General features: G+C 39.2%; 1 protein-coding gene across 1 annotated transcript in view; it reads right to left on the bottom strand.

Annotated features, from left to right (window-relative positions):
• Positions 1 to 23,156, bottom strand: part of LOC138753125 (collagen alpha-3(IX) chain) — a 126,798-nt gene that overhangs the window by 52,677 nt on the left and 50,965 nt on the right. The window contains exons 11-13 of the mRNA XM_069915702.1: positions 9,387 to 9,422; positions 4,257 to 4,280; positions 3,268 to 3,321 (exon numbers count right to left, since the gene is read on the bottom strand). Coding sequence (XP_069771803.1) covers positions 3,268 to 3,321; positions 4,257 to 4,280; positions 9,387 to 9,422 — 114 coding nt within the window. The remainder of the gene's footprint in view (positions 1 to 3,267; positions 3,322 to 4,256; positions 4,281 to 9,386; positions 9,423 to 23,156) is intronic.

The raw sequence follows: 23,156 nt of genomic DNA, 5'->3' as shown, positions 1-23,156 counted from the left end.
CACAGAGAGTGGTGGTCAGGCAGAACAGAACAGAGGGGTTGTCTATCGAGGCTATATGGATGGAGCTGAGGAACAGGAAATGTACAACCCCGGTTGTATTATAGACTGCCCAATAGTTAACGAGAATTAGGGGAGAAAATCTGTAGAGAGTTAGCAGATACTGCAGGAAACACAAGGTTGTTATAGTAGAATTTAATTTTCATATTTTAACTGGGACTCCCAAATTATAAAAGAGCTGGGTGGCTTGGAATTTGTCAAATGTATCCAGAAAAAATTTCTAAATCAATAAATAGATGTACCAACTAGAAAGAGTGCAGTGCTGGATTTCCTTTTAGGGAACAAGGCAGGACAGGTGACAAAAGTATGTGTAGGGGAACATTTTGGGTCCATTAGTTTCAAGTTAATTATCGAGAAAGATAGCTGTGGGCTTCAGGTTGAAATTTTAAATTGGAGAAAGGAGGAAATGAGAAAATATCTAGAATGCGTGGATTGGGAGCAGTTGTTTTCAGGCAAGGATGTGTTTGGTATGTGGAAGGTGAAATTTTGGGAGTACAGAGTTTAAATGTTCCTGTTAGGATAGCAGGCATAGGGAACCTTGGTATTTGAGGGATATTGGGGATATGGTTTTGAAAAACAGAGAAGAATATAGCATGTTTGGGCAACATGGAACAAATGAGGTACTTGATGAGTGTAAAAAAATGCAAAAAAAACCCTCAAGAAAGAAATCAGGAGGCTAAAAAACCTCATGAGGTTGCTTTAGCAGACAATGTGAAGGAAATCTCTAAGGGACAAAATTAGCCGTCTTGAAGATCAGAGTGTCCAGCTTTGTATGGAGCCAAAAGAGATGAGGAGACCTTAAATGTTTTTTTGTTTCATCAGCATCATTCAAGAAATGGGCAATAGTCGTGGGAAGTAAGATTAAAGAGAAGGAGGTGCTAGCTGTCTTAAAGCAAATAAGGGTGGATACATCCCTGGGGCCTGACAAGATATTCCCTCAGACCTTGAGGGAGGCTAGTGTAGATATTGCAGGTGGCTTGAGGAGAAAAAAATTAAAATGTCCTTCACCATTTAAGAAAAAGTTGGATAAGTGCATGGATGTGAGGGGATTGGAGGGTTATGGGCAGGGAGCAGGTAAGTGGGACCAGGGGAGATCAGTAAAATTAGTACGGACTAGAGGGGCCGAGATGGCCTGTTTCTGTACTGTAATTGTTATATGTTTATGATGCCAGAGGATTGGAGGGTACCTCATGTTGTTCTGTTCTTTAAAAAAAGGCTCCAAAAGTAACCCTGAAAATTAATGGTCAGTGAGCCCGATGTCAGTCGTAGGTAAATTAATGGAAGATATTTTAAGAGATCCAATATACAATTATTTGGATAGCCAGGAACTGATTAGGGATAGTCAACATGGCTTTGTGCATGGTAGGTCATGTTTAACTAACCTTATAGAGTTTTTTTTAAGAAGATTACTAGGAAAATTGATGAAGGAAAGGCTGTAGATGTTTTCTACATGGATTTTGGTAAGGCCATTTTGGGACCTTAGTCAGGTCCAAAATGGGAGATTAGTCAGGAAAGTTCAGATGCTAGGTATTCATGGTGAAGTAGTGAACTGGATTCAACAATGGTTAGATGGAAGAAGCCAGACTGCAGTAGTGTAGGATTGCTTCTCAGACTGGAGACCTGTGACTAATGGTGTGCCTCAGGGATCGGTTCTGGGACCATTGTTGTTTGTCATCCATATCAATCATCTGGATTATAATGTGTTAAATTGGATCAGCAAGTTTTAGGTGACACTAAGATTGGAGGCGTTGTGGACAGCGAATAAGGTTTTTAACACTTGCAGTGGGATCTGGCTTAACCAGAAAAATGGAATTAAATGCAGACAAGTTGCATTTTGGGAGGATAAACCAAGAAAGAACATACACACTAAGTGGTAGGGCACTGAGGAGGATCTGGGAATGCAGATACATAATTCCTTGAAGGTGGTGTCACAGGTGGATAGGGTGGTAGAGAGAACTTTTGGCATATTGGTCTTCATAAATCAAAGTACTGAGTATAGGAGTAATTGGGGAGGCCAAATTTGGAGTATTGTGTGTAATTTTGGTCAACTAACTACAGGAAAGATATCAATAATTTAGAAAGAGTGCAGAGAAGATTCAATAGGATGTTGCCCAGACTTCAGGAACTGAGTTATAGGGAAAGGTTAAACAGCTTAGGTCTTTATTCCCTGGAGTGTAGAAGAATGAGGGAAATTTGAACTTATGAGGGGGATAGACAGAGTAAATATAGATAGGCCTTTTTCCACTGAGGGTAGGTGAGATACAAACCAGAGGACATGGGTTAAGTGTGAAAGGGGAAAAGTTTAGGCGGAACACAAGGGGGAACTTTTTCACACAGAGTATGGAATGAACTGCTAGCTGAAGTAGTGAAATCGGGCTCAATTTTAACATTCAAGAAGAATGGGAGTGGTATGGATGACTATGGACTAGGTGCAGGTCAGTGGGACAAGGCAAAAAAAATGGTTCACCACAGACTAGAAGGTCCAAAGGGGCCTGTTTTTGTGCTGTAATGTTCTGTGGTTCTATGTTGACTGCCTGGAATGCATTGCCAGGGGAAGTGGTGGAGACTGGTACAATAGGGTCATTTAAAAGAATGAAACAGGCACATGGATGCAAGAAGAATAGAATTATAAGTGCAAGGTGAGTAAAAATTAGACTGTTGTTGAGTAGGTTAGATCATGGCTGAAGGGCCTGAACATTGCTGTAATGTTCTATAGACAAGTTCATCCATTGAAGACATTCCTAAACAGCATTGCCTGAAGAAGACAGGCAACATCACAAAAAAAAACCCACCACCCTGGTTACAATCTCACTGCTACCTTTAGGAAGCAGGTGAACATGCCTGAAGTGCAACAACTCCAGGTTCAAGAGTCGTCCCCCACCACCACCACCCATCCCCCGCCAATGGTTATCGGCTTCCTGAACCTCCCCTTACTGCGATAACCACAAACTACTTGAAGATCACAAAAAGACCACTCTGCATTATTTCATTCACTAAACATTATTTTCTTGCACTGACTATAAATGTGGATATTTATATATCTATCATGTTTATTATCTTGTTCCATACTGAGATAATATAATGCATTTTATCAGAGTGGTTTTCTTTTTTGCCCCCAAAAAAGTATCTGTTTGGCCACAGAAGAAAGAATTTTAATGGGTATTATTTTTAATATAATCTTTTATTATGGGTTTGGAATCAGCAACTTACAGGTAGCCCAGGAGTTCCAGCTTCCCCATCAAGACCATTTTCACCAGGTGGTCCCTAAAGAAATAGAAGATATCAGGCAATAAGAATGATGAAGTGTTGAGGTTAAGGATGCCAGATGCACGTCTGACATATTTAACATAACTTTACAGGAATTTTAACTTGGGTAAATATGTAAAAGGACTGAGATTGAATTGATACCCTATACAACCATGTAGAGAATGATGGAAAGACATATTAAGCATGTTATTTGGTGTTTTATTTTTAAAATATCCCCTTTCTACTCAATGGTTAAAAATATGATGAGTGAATCGCATAAAGTGATCTTGTTCACACAGAATGAAGAACAGTACAACACAGGATTAAGCCATTTGGCTCACATATTCTTTGCTGACCATGATGCCAAATTAAACTAATCCCTTCTTACCTATACATGTGTTATTACACCACTAGGTCACTAGGTGAGCCACCTGGTGACCTTGCATATATAAAGCATTCCCCCTCATTCTGGCCTAGGCTTGCACAGAGGCAAGACCCAAGACCTAGCTGCATAGATTAGCCTATTAAAATTAGCGTTTTACCTGCACTTCTGCTTCGTGTGATGCTCGTCGCCATCAACATGAACCCTCATCCCTCCACCCCATGCCTGTTCATTCATTACCTCAATCACTTCTGCCTTCAGATACAAATTCCCTCAAGTTGCCTTACCCTCTCCTGAGCTACAAACTGGTACTTAATGGATGTACAAAATGCCTTGGGATTTTCATCTATGCTACTCGCCAAGGACATTTCATGGGCTTTTTTGTCCCTCCTGATTCCATTTAAAATTTTCTCCACCTTTCTTTATATTCCTTCAGATCTTGTCTGATTTCAGTTTCGTAAGCCTTACACATGCTTCTTTCTTCTGGACTCAATTTACAACCTCTCTTGCCATACAACCTCTCTCTCATCCTTCCTCACTGGATTATGCCAGTGCTGGGCTGTTTACTCACTGGATTTCCAATTCTCGACACCCCCTGTGGAAGTAGGAAAAGAAAAGTCTTTATTAAAATTATTGACTGTTACGTAACATTCAAATGTCAACTGAATTATCTGAAATATTTGAACTGTGCAGAGTGCAAAATATATTTCCAGTTTCTTGGCTTCTTCTTACACTTAGATGCCAGCTTTCCAGCGCAAGTTCCTGCTTGGGTAAAGATAACAATCAAAGTAATCGGCAGAATTATGTTCAAACTAGCCCATTTCCTGCACTTGATGAACACCCAAATCCTGCATTTCTGGGATACAATTTGGGTCCAGGTCTCGATGCCACTGCTCGGTTCAAAAGCAGAGCAGTCTGCAATCAGTAACAGACTCTCACCTCAGAACTTTTAATAGTCCACTGGTGTCAGTGGCTGTTTCAACAGTGTTTAACTTGCAACTGATAATCAGATTCATTTAAAAACAGTTGAAGATTTAAATCAAGTGGAACATTTAAAATTATTCAAAAGTTCAAAATCATCTATCCAAAACACATTTCAAGTGCTTAAATTATTGAAATGAACTAAAATGTTAAGAAAAGTAAATGAAGCACTGACCTGAACTAACCCTTTTTAAGCCAACTTGGTGACCCTATTTAGTGAGTCAGGCTGCAAGCTGAAAAACTACAAGGTGTTCTTGGCACTTTCATTCAGAGCATTTGAACTCTGCCTCTGCATTCGGTGCCGAGTCTCATGGCAAAGTCAGAGACCAGATGCACCAGTCAAACAACATCTCTCTTCCTGAGTTCCATACTTCCATGTTGCAAACCCCTGCACTGAGGCTTGTTCAGGATTCTCTCTCTCTAGCTGAATTGAGGAAGTTGATCCAGCTATAACATTTTCTATGATGAAGAGTTCAAATGCCAAGATTTAGGGAACTGGAAGTTGAAGGTTAAGTTGGACTCACTGCAGAATTTTGTATTAGGCTACTAACATTTTACTTGTGAATCTGCAGGGGTCTCCTCTACATCAGAGAGACTGGGCACAGATAGGAAGATCGCATTGTTGAGCACCTCTGCTCTGTCCGCTGCAATAGCGCGATCTCCCAGTGACCACCCATTTCAATCCCCCATCCCATTCCCTTGCTCACCTGTTTGTCCATGGACTCTGAGACCACCTACAAATTGGAGGAACACCTCCTTGCCTCCTTGCACTCTCCAACTGGATGACATTACTATCGATTTCTCTGGCTTTCGTTGAAACCCCTGCACCTCACCTCTTCCCCCATTGCCTTCGCCCAGCTCTGTCTCTCTCCATTACCCTGTCTCCTTTCCCACAGACATAATCAATTCTTACCTCTCCCCTTATCGTATCCAATTAACATCTTTTGTTGGTCTGGATTCTTCCCCCACTCACCAATGTTTATATTCTGAAACTCTCTGTTTTTGGGTTGCTCATTTGGCTTTATTCCTTGAAGAAGGGCTTAGGCCCGAATCTTTGGCAATACACCTTTGTCTCCTATCAACACTGAAAGACCAGCTGAGTTCCTCCACCATTTTGGTTTGTTTTTTTTAATTACAATCACAGTATCTGCACACTTTCATGTTTCACCTAGAATACCAGAAAACCCATTAAAATATTTTAAAGCTTTCCCAGCAGCTCTTCCATTGTTAATCCTGTATAAATGCCAGATCCTACTTAAAATTAATAACTGCATCAAAACAAATGTTGATCATGCTTAACTTCAATATTGGTCTCTATTTAATTGTGTCTCTGTGAAACCCAATGAGATGCTAGCAATGTTATTTCAATGCAAGTGAACACAATGCTGGAGAAACTCAGCAGGTCAAAGAGTGTACTTTATATAGCAAAATAAGCTACATAACCAACGTTTCAGGCTTAAGCCCTTCATCGAGGCATGAGCAAAATGTCGGCAGGCATCCAAACAAAATGGTGGAGGGAATGGGGAGGGCATACCAGCAAACAAGGGGAGAGGGATTGTTGTGATTAAAGAGAGAAACAGGTGAAAAGCAGGATGAAACAAAACAGAGGGATGGTGAAGAGAAGGAGAATAGAGATAAGACCCGTTTTTGTCCCTCCTGATTCCATTTAATTTACTTCCGTGTTTCTTGTGTATCCTCAGTAGTCATCTACAGCATCCTGTCCTCCCATTGTGGCCATCTCTCCATCAGAAACACTGGATTCAGACTGGGAGATCTCTTCACTGAGCACCTTCGCTCTGTCTGTATCAGTGTGTGGCGCGAATAAAAGCTCTCACATTTGGAGGGAGAACACGCGCTTTTATTAGCTTATAACTAAGGGTAGGGTCTTACAATGGTCTTCAGAAGGGTTTAGGTGGGAAACCTGGGTTATATATGGGTAGATGGGGGTGGAGCTAGCCATCAGCACAACCCATCACCAGTGAATCTCAGTTTACTTCACAGTGACAGGGATCTCAATCATTTCAATTCTGCACCCACTTCCACACTGACGTGTTTGTCCACAGCCTCATGTGCTGCCAAACCAAGATCATTATAATCTTATAACCATATAACCAATAATAACCATATAACAATTTACAGTATGGAAACAGGCCATATTGGCCCTTCTAGACCTCACTGATTTACATGAAACTCCACTAGTTCCACCTACCCACTCCCATCCCCATATCCCTCCAATCCCCTCACAACCATGTACTCATCTGGCCTCCTCTTAAATGATAGAATTGACCCTGCTGCAACTACTTCTTCCAGTAGAGGAGCAAAACCTAATTGTCTGTCTGCACACTCTCCAACCAGATCACATTAACATCGACTTCCCTGGTTTCTCCTAGTCAAATCACCCTTCTCCCTCTCTTCCATCCCTGTGTCTTTTTTCCTCCAGCTCTCCACTCACACCCATTCCCCCTTTGTTTGCTGGTATGACTTCCCTCCCTTAGCCATCTATTACCACCTGCCTGTGGGACTATGGTTCCCCCTCCTTTCCCTTCCCACCATTTTGTACAGGTGCCTGCTTACATTTTGCTCATACCTTGATGAAGGGCTAAAACCTGAAACATTCATTATGTATCTTTGTGCTAAATAAAGGACTCTGTTTGACCTGCTGAGTTTCTCTAGCATTGTGTTTTTATTTTAATCATGGTGTCTGCAGACTTTCTTATTTTACTCTTATTTAAAACAAATTGTTGGGATAAGAAGTTAAGAGATGTGAAATGAACATAGATAATTAAAGAAGATTTAGTGAGCTTTTAAATTTATGTATCACAAACCCAAAGGAATACTGTTCCAAGAGCTAACTTGCATAATCAATTTTGGTTCCCTCTGGTCCCTTTTTACACCACCATTCTTGCCTTCTCTTTTTAAAATCAGATTCCACCACTGGCAGCCTTTGTCTTCATGTTTTTCTTTCCACTGTCTCTCTTTATCTGGTGCCTGCTAATTTACTAGCTCTATCTGTCATCAATCCCACATGGAGACCCCATCCAACCCCTTCCATACTGCCCTCTTTACACTGACTTGTCTACTTCATTTAAACAAGTCGTTTTCCAACATTTTCTTTCCATTCACATACCACCTTAAGTAATTTCTATGTCATAGGTGCTGTGATTAGTAAGGGATTGCTTAAGGTGGTATGTGAGTGGGAACGGAAGGTTGAGAATCACTGCTCTAGACCCATTTGTTACTGAAATACTTTCCTTGAGAAAAACTGTCATTGGCCCATTTCCTTTGGAGTTCTGAAACCATGCACATAACGAGTCAATTAGGGACGATTAAAAAGTGGTTTTCAACCTTTTTCTTTCCACCCACATCCCACCTTAACCAATCCCTTACTAATCACTGAGCATAGTGATGACTTATGGTGGGATGTGAGTGGAAAGAAAGAGGTTGAAAACCACTGATTTAAACACCCTTGAATGAGGATTTTGGCTCGAAACATTGACCATTCTTTTTCACCTACTCATGCAGCTTGACCTGCTGAATTCATCCAGTAGACTGTATTTAGCTTTATATTCCAACATTTATATTTTCCTTTGGGATGGAACTGATTATTATTTTTTATTTGTGGCAACAGGTAGGATAGTTGTTTGGCATAATCTGGAACTTATATTATATTTGTCCCCCCCCCCCCCCCCAGTACCAATTACTCATTGCTTAATTATGCAGCCCCTTGGGATGACGGATGAAGAGCCTGATGAACTCAGTGCGGTATCCACAGACTTAGCCACAGAAGGGGGAAGCAGTCTGAGGAGGTAGTGCATTTCTTTGCCATTTTTGCTGGGGTTCTCAAGGTTTCCAGTGAGATCACGGCTGTTCTCTCCATTTTGTGCAGAAGATCCCCACGGATTGATGAAGTGTTATTTTATTTTTACTCAAAGTGTTTGCTGTGTTTTCCTGATAAATCCCTGTTGTAACAAAGCTTGGATTAGAGGCCTGACTTTAGCAGTTTGGTGTCTAATCTAACTATTTTACAATAAACTGGACATAATAGAGGGGAAAAAAAGCAAATGTAAAGACAGATTCTCTGTCTTTACATTGCTGCACCTACCTCATTATAAGGTCCAAAGACGGATGGACTGCTGGAATAGACTCCAGCTTCCATCCACCTTGGGAGGTACCTTAGAGGTGGAGTGTTGTCGCTCTATCTCTTCCGTAAAACGAATGATGTTGAAAGTGGCTACGAAGAGGCTGGCTGATAATCTTGCAATCCAGAGGAACACATTAAAAAAAAAACCATATGGTTAATAGAGTCGATTATATTGTGCAGGAGATCTGCTGGATCCCTAAGGCTGCTTGTGCAGATCTCCACTAGCTCTCTTATCTGCTCTTCAGTTGCTATTCTGGAGAATAGGCCGCTTTCCCTTCTTGGTGTGCAAGTTTGACTTCACGGTGGCAGGCGGCGCTACTGCACCACTCGGCCCGCCTCCCTCAGCTCTGGAAGCTGGCTCCCAACTCAGCTGCGCATAAAGGGACAGCAGAATCTGCCTTTTTGGTCTTCAGGATAAAAAGGTAAAATCACCTTTTATTAAAAAAATCTTGAGATGGGGTTTCGACATAAAAAGGCCTATTGGTTCAGTAATTCAAGTTAGCCCCAAGGCATTAGCTGCTCAAAGCATTTTCAATAAAATGTTTAATCTGGAATAGAATGCTGAAAGTTAATACTTACTGGTGGGCCTTCAGGACCAGAGACTCCAGGAGGACCCTTCCAAAAGAAATAATTGGTAAGTTATTACAGGTCATATTTATGCAATATTTCATTAGATTATGGAGTAATGAAATTCAGGTCTTTGTTTTTGCTCTGGACTGAAATAGGATAAATGCACCATTCTCAATTCATTCCTGGAGTAATTGCTGAAATAAAACAGGCTTCAAGTTCCTCTCCTCGCAATTCTCTGTCCAGGAGTAATTTTATTGTTTTGCAGATATTTTGGTGGATCTTTTTGCACAAGTAGTGTCTATTTTTCTTGACAATGGGTGGCACGGTTGGCATAGCAGTTAGCGCAATGCCTTTATAGCGCCAGCAATCAGGACCAGGATTTGAATCCTGTGCTTTCGGTAAGGAATTTTTATGTTCTCCCCATATCTGCATGGGTTTTCCCCTGGGGCTCTGGTTTCCACCCACCATACCAAGGATTGTAGGTAAAATGGGTGTAATTGGGTGGCACGGACTCATGGGCCTGTTACCGTACTCTATGTCTATTTTAAAAAAAAAATACTATATTTTAAGTAGATATAATTCACCAGCTGCTCTGGGACATCACTAGCCTAATTTGCTCCCAGCTCCCATAGCTCAGTAGTTAGAGCACTGCACTGGTCTTGTAAAGCAGGGATCATGAGTTCATTCCTCACAGGGGCCTTATTTCTGTGAGGGTTGCTGGACCAAGCGGTGATTCTCTGTCTTCCTTATAGTAGACAAAGTTAAAGAATTTCATGTATGTTACATTCTAAATGTATTATGTGGCAATAATGGAATCTTTATCTTTTGTTTTAGTGCACAATCCTTAATGCAACTGTAGATGTTGGAGAGGAGAAAATATCAGAGAGAGGGAGAAGTCTGAATGCATTGAGAAGGAGGGTAGAGAGAAAGGGAGAGGGAGAGGGCATGCTGGTGAGAATGGGAGGGAAAGGAAGTCCATTCGATACTGAGAGGAAAAAGGAATGTAAAGAAAACTGAAGAGTGACATGAGGAAAGAATGTGAAGGAGCAGCCCAAGATTCATCCCACCCTAGCAATACTCCCTTTACCCCGCCCCTCCCCACCCCACTTCAGGAAGAGGATTCACAAGTGCATGATCACACACCTCCACATTCCAGCAGTTTCTTTCCTGCCATAATCAGACTCCTGAATGGACCTCACAATTGTAAAGTTATGTTGCTTTTGCTGTGTATCATCTGATTTCTCCCTATAATTCTACCTTATGTACTGTATATTTCTGGGTGCGGTCTGAAATGTTTAGTTAAACTATTCGCAAAACCAACTTCATCACTGCACTTTGGGACACATGGCAATGAACTTAAACGTGAATGAAGAGTAGTATCAGTAAGGATAGCAACATTGAGGGTAGCGCTTGTGATGCAATGAACAAACTGAAACACAAGTGCAGCGTTGTGCTGTACACCCATGTGAAAGGATCTACTGGGGAAATGGAAGCATAAGTCCTGTGCTGAAATAGACAGGGATGTCTACTTGAAATTGGACTGTTGGAGGAAAAGGTACATTGGATCAGAAGGTGTGGTAAAGAATGTCGAAAGTTAAATTAGCTGGTATTTATCCTAATATTAGCTCTTTTTATGGTAGATGTAAGAATGGGGACGGATCATTAATTGATAAGTTTTGCTCTTGTTCATCCCTTGCCAAGTATTGGGAAGAGGTTTTTCATATTTTATCAATAATTATTAATGTTAACCTAGCACCAGACTTGTTGATTGCCTGGATTGGGATGGTTGCACAGTGGAATGGTCTTCATTTCAATGTCATGTATTAGCATTTCCCTCTCTCATTACAAGACAAGTTATTTTGATCAGAGGGTAAGATGCTGTCCTGCCCACTCATCATCAATGGTTACATGATATGATGTCAAATTTAACCTTGGATTAAATTAAGACATTCCATAAGTGGCTCTAATTTAAATTTTCCCAATCTTTGGGGTTCTTTTTTTGAATTATTTTCACATCCTCTAATAGGAATTTTCATCAGGTTCTTGGTGATCCTTGTAATTATGTGTTTCTTCTTGTTTCTACTGGCAGTTTTTCTCGATATTGCCATGCAACTCTGGAACAGTTTGGGGTTTAGATTAGTTAATGATATTGTATTTTCCCTTCTCTTTTCCTCTTTCAATTTACCTATGAATAATACTGTTGCATAAGAAAAATAATTTTCTCTGACATATTTTGCTTGCCTTCCCTATTACAGTTTGTATTCTTTTTATGCATCATTCCTTTATGTATGTATAATATAAAGTTAAATAAAAATATTCAAAAAGAAAGAAGTCTTCGTGACATGACAACGGGAGTTTATTGATATGTACACGGTACAATGGGCAGAAATTCTTCTTTGCTGAAGCGACAATGCTTAGATTTTCACTATTTTATTTTAAATTTCAGTATGCATTATTGTTTTCCCACTTTCATTCACTTATAATCCAAGCCCATTGGAAGGTGAAAGGGTCAAAATGTATTGATTTTAGTGTAAAGAATACCGAAGGTGAGCATCGGACCACACTTCAGATGGTTGATGTATTATTGCTGATTTCCAATTGGATTCATATCAGTGACGAAACCTCAATTATGAAATCCAGTAACGTGAACATTTACTGAGACATTTCTAGCTGGAACCATCTGTTTGGGAAAAAAAATGTTTCAAAGGCACGAGAAGAAAAGCCTTCAATTCTTTAAGGACAAGAAAAAAAATGGTCATTGTTTAATGCTTTCCCACTGAGAAACTGTTCTTTCATTTTACAACCAACTTCACTTCCACATTACTAAAATTAAAATGCATCAAGTAAAATTAACAAAATCTGAATGGTTGTGGAAAAATATCCTCGCTTTTAATTTCACTGCAATTTATTCCCGAAAGAAGATAAAAGTTTATTCTTGCTTAAATACATCATGGATGCAGATGGGATGTTTCCAATGATGTGAAAATCCAGAACCCGGGGCCATGGTTTGAGGATAATAGGCAAACCATTTAGGACCGAGATGAGGAGGAATTTCTTGACCCAGAGGGTGGTGAATCTGTGGAATTCATTGCCACAGAGGGCAGTAGAGGCAGGTTCATTAAATCTATTTAAGAGGGAATTAGATCTATTTCTTCAGTATAAGGGTATTAAAGGTTAAGGAGAGAAGGCGGGGACGGGGTACTGAACTTTAAGATCAGCCATGATGTCGTTGAATGGCGGAGCAGGCTCGAAGGGTCGAATGACCTACTCCTATCTTCTATGTTTCTATGTTTATACACAGGTACAATAAACATATCCATTGAAATTCTTCTTGTTTACTGCATCTACGGGAGTACGTAAAATACACCAATAGCAAGTACAAAACGAGGAAAGGTAAATACAAGGATAGTGAATAAGCAAAAATATTTAGGGCAGCACAGCTAGAGTAACTGTTAGCTCAACACTATCACAGCGCCAGCAACTGGACTTCACATCCACTGCTGTCTGCAAGGAATTTGTACGTCCTCCCTGTGACTGCGAGGGTTTCCTCTGGATGCTCCAGTTTCCTCCCACATTCCAAAGATGTACAAGGTTAGCAGGCTAATGGTCACATGGGTGCCATTGAATGACACAAATTCGTGGGCTGAAAGGGCATGTTACTATGTGGTATCTCTAAATTAAATTTAAAAGATTGATAAATATTCATCATTGCCGCAGGTCCAAATAAATAAGTTTTAATAGTGCATACAGGTCTTTGGTTCTGGATGCTATGTACATGCGTATAATGATGTTGTCTCTCATATACACTGTGTACCTGGGGGGCCGGGGGGGGGGGGGGGAATCCATTTTTAACTTGCATTAAACCATGAAACAAGCTTCACATCTCTGTATACTTCTGCATTACTAAAGGGCAATACATAACAGTGGCGACGAGAATCCAAATGGACCTCCCCATACTCCAGACAGTGAAGATTTAAAAGGGAAACATAGATTTTCGACACAGTAGACCCCACAGCTTCAGACACAGAGAATAAAGGACAGAGGTCTTCTGCTGAATTGCAGTCATTTTTGGTTTTAAGTTAACCATTACCAGAAGCACAAACCAAATCTATCAACACCCTGCAACCCGCTAAATCAATTCTTGAGAAAAGACCAAAAATGGTGCTGGAAGGAAGAGACTAGTAACGCAGTGGACTGTTTGAAAGAACTATTCACGTCCAGCGACAAGGTTCTCATCCACTATGATCCAGGAAAGGAAGTGACCCTTGCGGTGGATGCTTTACCAGTGGGGCTAGGAGGGGTGCTATCACAGTTAATGGAAAAAGGGGAACAACCGGTCACTCATGCCTCCTGGTTTTTGATGACTTGTAAACGCAATTATGTCCCGCTGGATAAAGAAGGGCTCACCCTAATATTTGGTGTCGAACTGTTCCAGCAATGCATATATGGTAGAAAGTTTACATTAGTAACAGACAACAAACAGAGTTTGATTCTAGACTCTAAAAAGGGAATACCAGTGCTAGCTGCAACAAGGATTCAAAGGTGGGCCATGCTGCTCGCCGCATATGATTAAGATTTGAAACATAAACTAGCAACCATGCTGACACACTATCTCGCTTACGGGAAATGTAGCAGGAAGACAAATAGATGTAGTGGAGGTTACAGCTGTTAATCAAGAACAGCTTTGTCGTTTACCACTTACAGCAAAGATGTTCAGAAAATACATATGAAAACAACTTATATTTATCAAGGGTCCTTTACTTCACACCAAATGAGTGCCCTGAGGCCAAAATGAGATCAGAAGAACTAAAACCCTAGTATATAATAGGGTTATATGATATTGTATAATAATATCAATTGGAAGGAGATGTAGCATTTGTCAAGATATTCAATCCAAAGCTCCTCAAGATAAGGGTAATCCATGGAAATGGCCATCACGACTGTGAAATAGGATTCACATTGATTTTGATGGTCCTTTTATGGGAGAAATCTCCCCTATTGTTTAGATGCACACTTGAAATGGCCAATAGGGTGACACGAGAAAAACGACGAACCAGACAATTGAAAGACTACGACGTATATTTGCCTTGTATGAATTGCCTATTGAAATAGTTTCTGATAATGGTCCACAGTTAGAATCAGATGCCTTTAAGGAATTTCTACACATGTCTTGCCAGCACCCTATCACCCAAGCACAAATGGGGAACCAGAACATTTTGTACAAACCTTCAAAACCTTCACAAGACTAAGAAATGCTTAAATACATCATGGAGCCTCAAAATTTCAGATTTTCTATTGAGCTATAGAAACACCCCTCACTCTACTACTAAGGGAACACCTGCTGAATTGAGGTTTGTACGTAACCTAGGAACAAGACTTTCTACAGTACATCTAAACATTGGTCTTCGAACGGAGCAATTAATGTTCTCCAGTAAATCTACCTGATTTCTAGAAGTGGGAGAACCAGCACTAATATGAGACTACAGGGATAATAAGGGGCCATGGATGAGAGGAGTTATCCTTAAAAAAAATTTTTTCCCTTCTTACTACATACTAGTGGGAACTAAAATATGGAAAATGACACATCGAACAATTGAGAGAGGTGGATGATCCTATGGCCACGCCCACAGCTCACAACCCTGATGAGATTCCAGAACCTACCATCAATGTTCCAGATATATCTTCAGAAAGCGAGTCTCCTTCAGTGCTGACTACTCAACCAAGCAGCCCAATGGCTCCACAGAGCAGTCCTATGCAAAGACCCAATGGGGTTCACCAAAGACCAAATTGAAAGTTCTTACCACCAACAGAGGCTCACCCAAGAAGGCAAAGAGCCTGTAAAAAAAAAAATAACCGGAAAGTACCCCGGCAGATTAGAGAGATAAAGACATCTTTCAGAATGATTGAAGGACTATATGCAATGACCAGCCGGTCTTTCCTCTCATTCTTACCTTACTCTGTAATTGTATTCTTCACCATTTGTCTAAGGGCACCATGTAGTTATTATAGTTTAGTTTAAGTGTTGCCCATAGGTTATTTTCACAGAACATTTATTTGTTGGGAGGGAGGGTGTGGGAAGGATGTTATATGTGCCTGCATGTGTATGATGTCATATATACTGTGAACTGGGGGAACAATTTTAACTTGTATTAAACCATAAGAGAAGCTTCACATCTCTGTGAACTTATATATTACTAAATGACAAATGAATAACACTCGAGATGTGTTCTAGTTAGAGTGCTATGGAAAGGTTCAAGAGCCTGATAACTATTGGAATAAACAATTCTTGAATCTAGAAGTGTTGGACTTCAGGCTTCTGTTTCTTCTGACTGAAGGTAGCAGTGAGAAGAGATTTTTTAAAGAGATTTCTCTCTTTGTCTCAGATGAAATCTCATATAATTGGTACATTTTATGTTTGTATTGTAGCCCCTATTAATTCTGAAACTTTATTTACTCAAACTTTATTTTGTGTGTACATTGGAATTATATTTAAGCCAGTTTTGAAACTGCCATATTTTACTAGAGCTTTGTTATTTGATTTTAAAGGGATTGATCAACATTGGTTAAATTTCTACAATGAAGAATGTTGCACTCAACATAAATAAATGTTATCAGTCCAAATTATATGGTTCATTAATAACATGTAAGCTGAGATAGTATTTTATTTAGCATTTGCAACCGGTATTGGCTATGGAATGTGATCAAAATGTGAAGCCAAAAGTTTTTATGAAAGCTAATGGGGAAACAACTTTTTTTTTGTCTAGACAAAAGAATTCATTGGAAAATTTGTCACTTCCTTAACTCTGGAGCATGTTCAGAGAAAGAGTAATTTGCTTTGGAATCCTAAATGTGCCTTAGGTCCCCTTTTTAAAATATTTTTAACAAGGCTCCTACCAGTTTTAAATGAAAACATTCATCTTGTAAATTGATATTAGGTTGAAATGCCTCATTTTAGAAAACACCACGATGTTTACAATCAGTAGTACAGGCAGAAAGGTGATGTAGGAGACATATGGAAATTGCCTCCTACCATCTGGCACTAGGTATTTATGTATTCTCCAAACATTATAACATGGGCATTGGTGGAAACATGTGAAGACAACAAGTTACATGTTTCCCCCCACCCAAGAATAATGAAAATTAAATTCACTGTTGTTCAGCAAATATGAACTTTAATTAATAATGAGCTACAGTGATAACCAATATTAAATGAAATGCAGAGGAATATCACTGTACTGCAATGATGAATGATTTTAATGCTGGCAGATTAGAAGCAGGAATGGGTTGAGTGTAAAATATTATAGGATTTAAAGTTGGCTTTATCGTATTATATTGCCTTATGGATCCAAATTTGATATCTCATGACCGTACTGATCCAAATATGAAAAAAAGTTCAACATTAAATTTAATTGAAACTAAATTTTTTGATGAATCTGTGTAAACTATTGTGGATTAACTAAATAAAACAGCTTTTGTTCTTGTAAAAAACAATCCGAAAAGTTAAGAAATTCATGGCATGCATTTTAATTTTGCTGTTAAGAATTACTGCTGAACAGGAGATGCATGACCTAGCACAAAAGAATACAGGACCCAGATTTGCAAAACAAGTAAATCATGAGAAGTGGGATCCATGGATAGAAATGGTCCTGTGACCAGCATCTCATTGCTTGCGCAATATTTTAGCCGCTGCAGTTTGTATGTTTCTCCAATTTTTTTTCCTAAAACTATCTAATTAGGTCCTATTGTTTGGTCTCAACTCACCTCAATCTCCGAGTCAGGAATAATGAAAAAGTTCCATTATTTAATAGCTGGATGTTGGAAACCCCACATCCACAAATAGCTGGAGAGGACTGGGTCATGTTTACTGATTCTACAAATCTTCCATCAAACAGAATGACCTCTGAAAACTTAGGGGCTGGCTCAGACAGAACCACTGCGGGGATGCGGTTACAAAAATAAAATTAAGTGAATCGTGTAAATCTCAACCCATTTTGAGGAAAAGGTGAAAGCACAACTTGGTAACCTCACCAAGACAAATATTTTGCATTAAGCCTTCTAGGCAGTTAGATTAAAAGAAGCTGCATAGCTCCAACTCATCAATTTCCATCCATTGAAAGTTGTAATTTTCTTTCAATTTACAGTGAGATGCTAAAATAGAGAACCCCTGCTCTCTTTAATGCTAAAAGCATCCAAAATACTTGTGATGTTCAGCTCCAATGAAGGTTTTGTATTATATGATTATATTGTAAAATTGCTATTACATTATTTTCAAGATCAAAATAGCTTCATTTGAGTTTCCTCATTTCATTGAGCATCATACTTTAGAAGAACTAACATTTGGTAAACTTATCAACAGACAAATGCTGAAATCTTTTGAAATCTGTCATAAAATTCTATTATATTTGAAAATGTTTGGGCAGCTTCATAAAATCGTGACTCAAGAATTTCCCTGGGAGCCTTACAAATGTATAATTTGAGTCTCTCACAGCACGAGTTTAATAGCAGCCTGAAGATCATGAGATTCCTTATTAAAAATATAGTTCAGCATCTGGTAAAAGAGCAAAGGCTGCAACATGTTGCTATAATTGTTAATTAGCTCAGCTTCTCGGCATTTGCAGCAAGATGAAAGAGAAGAATTTTCATTAGCTCCCCTGCTGAGATCATGGATTTATCTGGCTGCTATTCAGAGGCATCGGGCCATGAGAAGGAAGCTTTGTATCTGTTCTTTGGTTCATTTCATTTGAAGACAAGAGAAAGTGAACGCTTTTTTCAAATGACCAACTCAACCACTGCCACGGAGTTTTCTTTGAGGTTGTACAGCAAAAAGCTGTGATTTGAGGTAACGAGACATTTTAAAGAAGAATACATTTGGCTATCAACAAGCAAGGGATGGCACTGACAAAACCTTGGGCAAATTGTGCTGACTGTTTCCTGACTGCAGTAAAGCCATCATAGCAAGAGAGAAGGAACAGATACAACACAAATGTTATAGCTTTGATGTTGAATTTGCTGACAGGACAGCAACAGTTTACAATGTAGCACCATATTTTAATCGATGTATATTTTTTCCTTTAGATTTTTTTCTCCAATATCATACAGGTTTAAGTAAATGTCTGCTAAAACTGATCAATAATGTATTGGTAGTTTATTTTTATTCGGTCACTTCACCTCATGGTCATCCTCTGTTCTTGTAATTGAGACAATTGACCATACTAACTCAATGATAGAGGATCAATCTAAACCAATACTGAAATGTCCAGGGATTGTAGTCCAATCAACCTCAGACCATGTCAATTATGTATTCTATTTTTTGGGGAATTTTTGAAGCTGGTTTCACATATTAGGTATTCAACTTCATTTAGTGCAATAATGAAGGACTGACAGCATCTGTGAAATAAACAGAAACACTCTTTCTGTGCGACTCCAGAAAGTAAATGCATTGCCTTGAGAGTGACATGTCTAAAATCAAAATGAGCCTTAAGTTGAACAACAATCAGACAGGAGAGATACTGGATCCAGGATCCCAAGATGGGATCCTTTTCTTCAAAATAGTGCTCCCTCACCATGTCTCTAGTGGAACTCAACCTGGGCAGAAAATATTTTTTTTTAAAATCAGATTTTTGTAAATTACTCCCAACATCAAATATAAAATTTAAGACATTTAGGAATCCAGCTCAACCCTTCACATCCCTTTGAGTGGTTCCATAAAATGTCCAATGTTTTTTTTAAATTCTTCCCCCCCCCCCCACCAATAACTGTTCAACCTCCCTGAACAACCCTAACTGTTGTTCAACACCAAAAGATCTGTATTATTGAAACATAACTGTTTACATATTAACTGTAATTATGAACATCTTTCTTTCTCTATTTTATCTTTTTCTATCTCAGGACATGTGTGAATATATTTTAATTTTTGTTAGTATATCTTAATATTTTAGTAGAGTTGCTATTATTACTTGAGTGACTGCAGCAAGTAAGAATTCCAATGCATCTGTGTATTGTACTCAAGTATATGTCAAACTCTCATTTCATGACAGATTATGTTATATTTTATATTGTATATAGAGAGATTTTGGGAAGATAGATTGTGGGATTTTTAGGTCACACACTTCAAAACAGATCTCATTTAAAATGCAAGAGTTTGGCTCAAGCCAGACAGACCAGGCTCTGTGTGCCTTCGCAAAAACTTGGAAGAATGCCTATAGAGACTTCACAAGTAGGTGTTAATTGGACATGCTGTGGAATAATGGATTATTGTTTTGGAAAGGAACAGATGAACGGACTCAGAAGATTGGGTCCAGGGCCGTAGTCTGTCTGAATGCAGTTTACTGTTCTAAGAGGGTCATGTGGTTTTCTCTGAGTGAGTGAGAGAGAGAGAGAGAGAGAGAGAGAGAGAGAGAGAGAGAGAGAGAGAGAGAGAGAGAGAGAGAATTTAGTTCTACAGTTCAGCAGCAGCAGCTGGGACTGGAACAGGACAAGCTGGAAAGCTTGTGGCAAAACCCATTTTGGAAGACAGGTTGTGAGTTCTGACTTCAGCCTATTCAAAGCCCTTGTGGCCCATACAAGAGGAGATGGCTAGCTGTGTGGTGTTTCTCCTGAGATAAGGGAAACAGAAAATGAATTCTGATGATCTGAAAGGAAGAGGTTATCATCTAAAAAACCCCGATGGGGCAGGTTTCTTCGGCAAGACACTGACCAAAAAGGAATCAGTTTGTGTCTCTCTCTGAAAACTGACAAGAACCTTCCTGACCGGTAACCATTTACATTTCAAGCACTTAAACCAGGTGAAGATTCATAAAAGTTAAATTCTGTGCACAGTATAAGAATTACCTGATACCAGTGAAAGTCAAGGACAGAGAAATGAGATTCGACTGTGAATAAAAGAAATTTTCTGAACGTGCACACACATTACATACATATGCACTTAGAATTAGAAGGGGGTTAAGTTAGTAAGTAAGTCAGTAGTGATAAGTTAAATTTTGATTCTGTTTTCATGTTTAAAGATAATTAAAAGTAACTTTTGTTGAAGTAACCATTCGTCTTGGTGAATTTCTATTGCTGCTAGCCTTTGGGGTCCTCTGGGCCTATAACAATAGTAACTCAAGATGAACTTTTCCAAGATTTTCACAGAAAATTACAGCACAGTACAGGCCCTTCAGCCCACAATGTTGTGCCTATCCAAAAAAACTACGACTAAACCCTCCCTACCTCATAACTCTCTATTTATCTTTCATCCATGTGCCTGTTTAAGAGTCTCTGAAATGCCCCTATTGTTCCAGCCTCTGGCAAGGTATTCCAGGCACCCACATATCAGTTTAAAAAAAAACATCTGATGTCTCCCCTAAACTTTCCTCCCATTCTTGAAACGGCTCTTGATTACTAAACTGTCTTCAAGAGCATTTAGTATCTCCTGTGTTAGGGTAAACAAACAAAATAATGATTGAATCTATAAAAAAATGTGTCTGAGCCATCTAATTGGTAATTGTGAAATGGTGGCTGACACACAACACTGTGCAAATTTTATCTCCGAATTTAAATTGTAAACATTCATCTTCATCAGGTATTATGTTTGGGACAACGCAATGTGGTCTGTACTTAATGCACTTCAGTTCTATAATGGACATGAATTTCAGAGCACAGAATGAACCACTGTCACTCTTATACACTATGCTCAAGTTAATTAGGGAGAAGGATAGGGCTGGGGTTAAGACTGAGATTCTTGATTGGAAATAAGGCTAATTTTAAGGAGATGCAAAAGGTTTTAGATGGCGTGGATTTGGATAATTTATTTTCTTGGAAGGATTCAACAGATAAATGGAGGACATTCAAAGGGGAAATTTTGACAGTAGAGTCAATATGCCCCTGTGAGGATTAAAGGAAAGGTTAGAAAATATAGGGAGCCTTGGTTTTCAAAGGATATTGGGAACTTGGTTCTGAAGAAGAGGGACATGTACAATAGATATGGACAGCAGGGAATACATGAGGTGCTTGAGGAATATAAAGAGTGCAAAAAATTCTTAAGAAATTACAAGGCTAAAATGAGATAGGAGGCTCCTTTGGCAGGCAAGGTAAAAATAAATCCAAAAGTTTTTTACAGGTGCATTAAAAAAGTAAGAGAATAGTGAGGGTTAAAATTGGGCTCCTTCAGGATCAGAGGGGTGGGCTAGGCGAGGAGTCAGTAGAGATGGAGGAAATTTTAAATGACTTTTTTTTCTTCAGTATTCGAGTCAGGTGAAATCAGGAAAACTGGTAATGAGGTCACATAAAAATATAAAGATTAATGAGGAGGTAGTACTGGCTATTTTAAATGGAATAAAAGTGGATAAATCTCTGGGTCCTGACAAGATATTCCCTATGACACGGAGGGAGGTTAGTGTACAAATATTGGGGGATCTGAAATAAATATTTAAGATGTCATTAGCCACAGGGGAGGTGCCAAACGATTGGAGGGTAGCTCATGTTGTTCCACTCTTTTTTAAAAGGCTCTAAAAATAAACCTGGTAATTATAGGCCTGACATCAGTGGTAGGTAAATTAATGGAGAGTGTTCTTAGAGATGGTATATGCAATTATTTGGATAGCATGGATTGATTAATGTTACAAGTCCCAGAAGACCCCAAAATTCACCAAGACAAATAGTTACTTAAACAAAAGTTGCTTTTAATTATCTTTAAACATGAAAAAGGATCAAACTTTAACTTATCACTATTAACTTTAACCTAACTTAATCCCCTTCTAATTCTAAGTACACGTGTATGTAATGTGTGTGTGTTTAAGTTTAGAAAAGTTCTTTAATTCACAGTCCAATCTCACTTCTCATTCCTCCAAGTGCACTGGTTGCAGGTAATTCTTATACTGTGCACAGATTTAACATTTATGAAGTTCATCAGGCTTTGGTGCTTGAAATGTAAATGGTTACCATTCAGGAATGTGTTTGTCAGTTTTCAGAGAGAGACGTGTTGTTCGCTGCACACAAACTGATCCTTTCTAATCAGTCACGTCAGTGTCTTGCTGAAGAAACTTGACCCATCAGAGTTTTCCAGATGATAACATCTTTCTTTCTGGTCACCCTTGTTTCATTATGCAGACAATCCTCTTCTCTTTTCTGGACCACAAGGGCATTGACTAGGCTGAAGTAAGCACTAACAACCCATCTTCAAAATGTTTTTTTTCCACAAGCTTGCCAGCTGGCCATGTTTCAGCCCCAGCTATTGCTGCTGACAGTGGAACTGAATTCTCTCTCTCTCTCTCTCACTCACAGAGAAAAACCTGTTTGACTCTCTCTGCTTGCAAAACCACATGACCCTTTTCGAACAGTAAACTGCACTCAGACAGCCTGCGGCTCCAGAACTAATCCTCCGAGTTATTTCATCTATTGTTTTTCAAAACAACAATCCATTAGTGAAGTCTCTTGGGCACCCTCCAATTTTTTTGAAAAGGCACTCAGAGCCGGCCTGTCTTCCTTGAGCAGAGCTCCAGTATTTTAAATGAGATCTGTTTTGAAGTGTTTATGTATGGCCTGCATGAAAAAACCTGCCACAATTTATCTCCCGAAAACTTATCTATATACAATATAAACACAACATAATCTGTAACATTAGGAATAGTCAACATAGTTTTGTGTGTGGTAGATCATGTTTAACAAAGCTTATTGAGTTTTTTGAGGATATTACTAAGAAGGTTGATGAGGAGAAGGCTGTGGATGTTGTCTATATGGACTTTAGTAAGGTCTTTGATAAAGTTCCACATAAGAGATTAGGTAGGAAGATTCAATCATTAG

The sequence above is a fragment of the Narcine bancroftii genome, chromosome 2 (genome assembly GCF_036971445.1).
Source record: "Narcine bancroftii isolate sNarBan1 chromosome 2, sNarBan1.hap1, whole genome shotgun sequence".
NCBI lineage: Eukaryota > Metazoa > Chordata > Chondrichthyes > Torpediniformes > Narcinidae > Narcine > Narcine bancroftii.
Note: the sequence above shows the minus strand (reverse complement) of the source record. Positions and strands in the feature narration are given on the sequence as shown.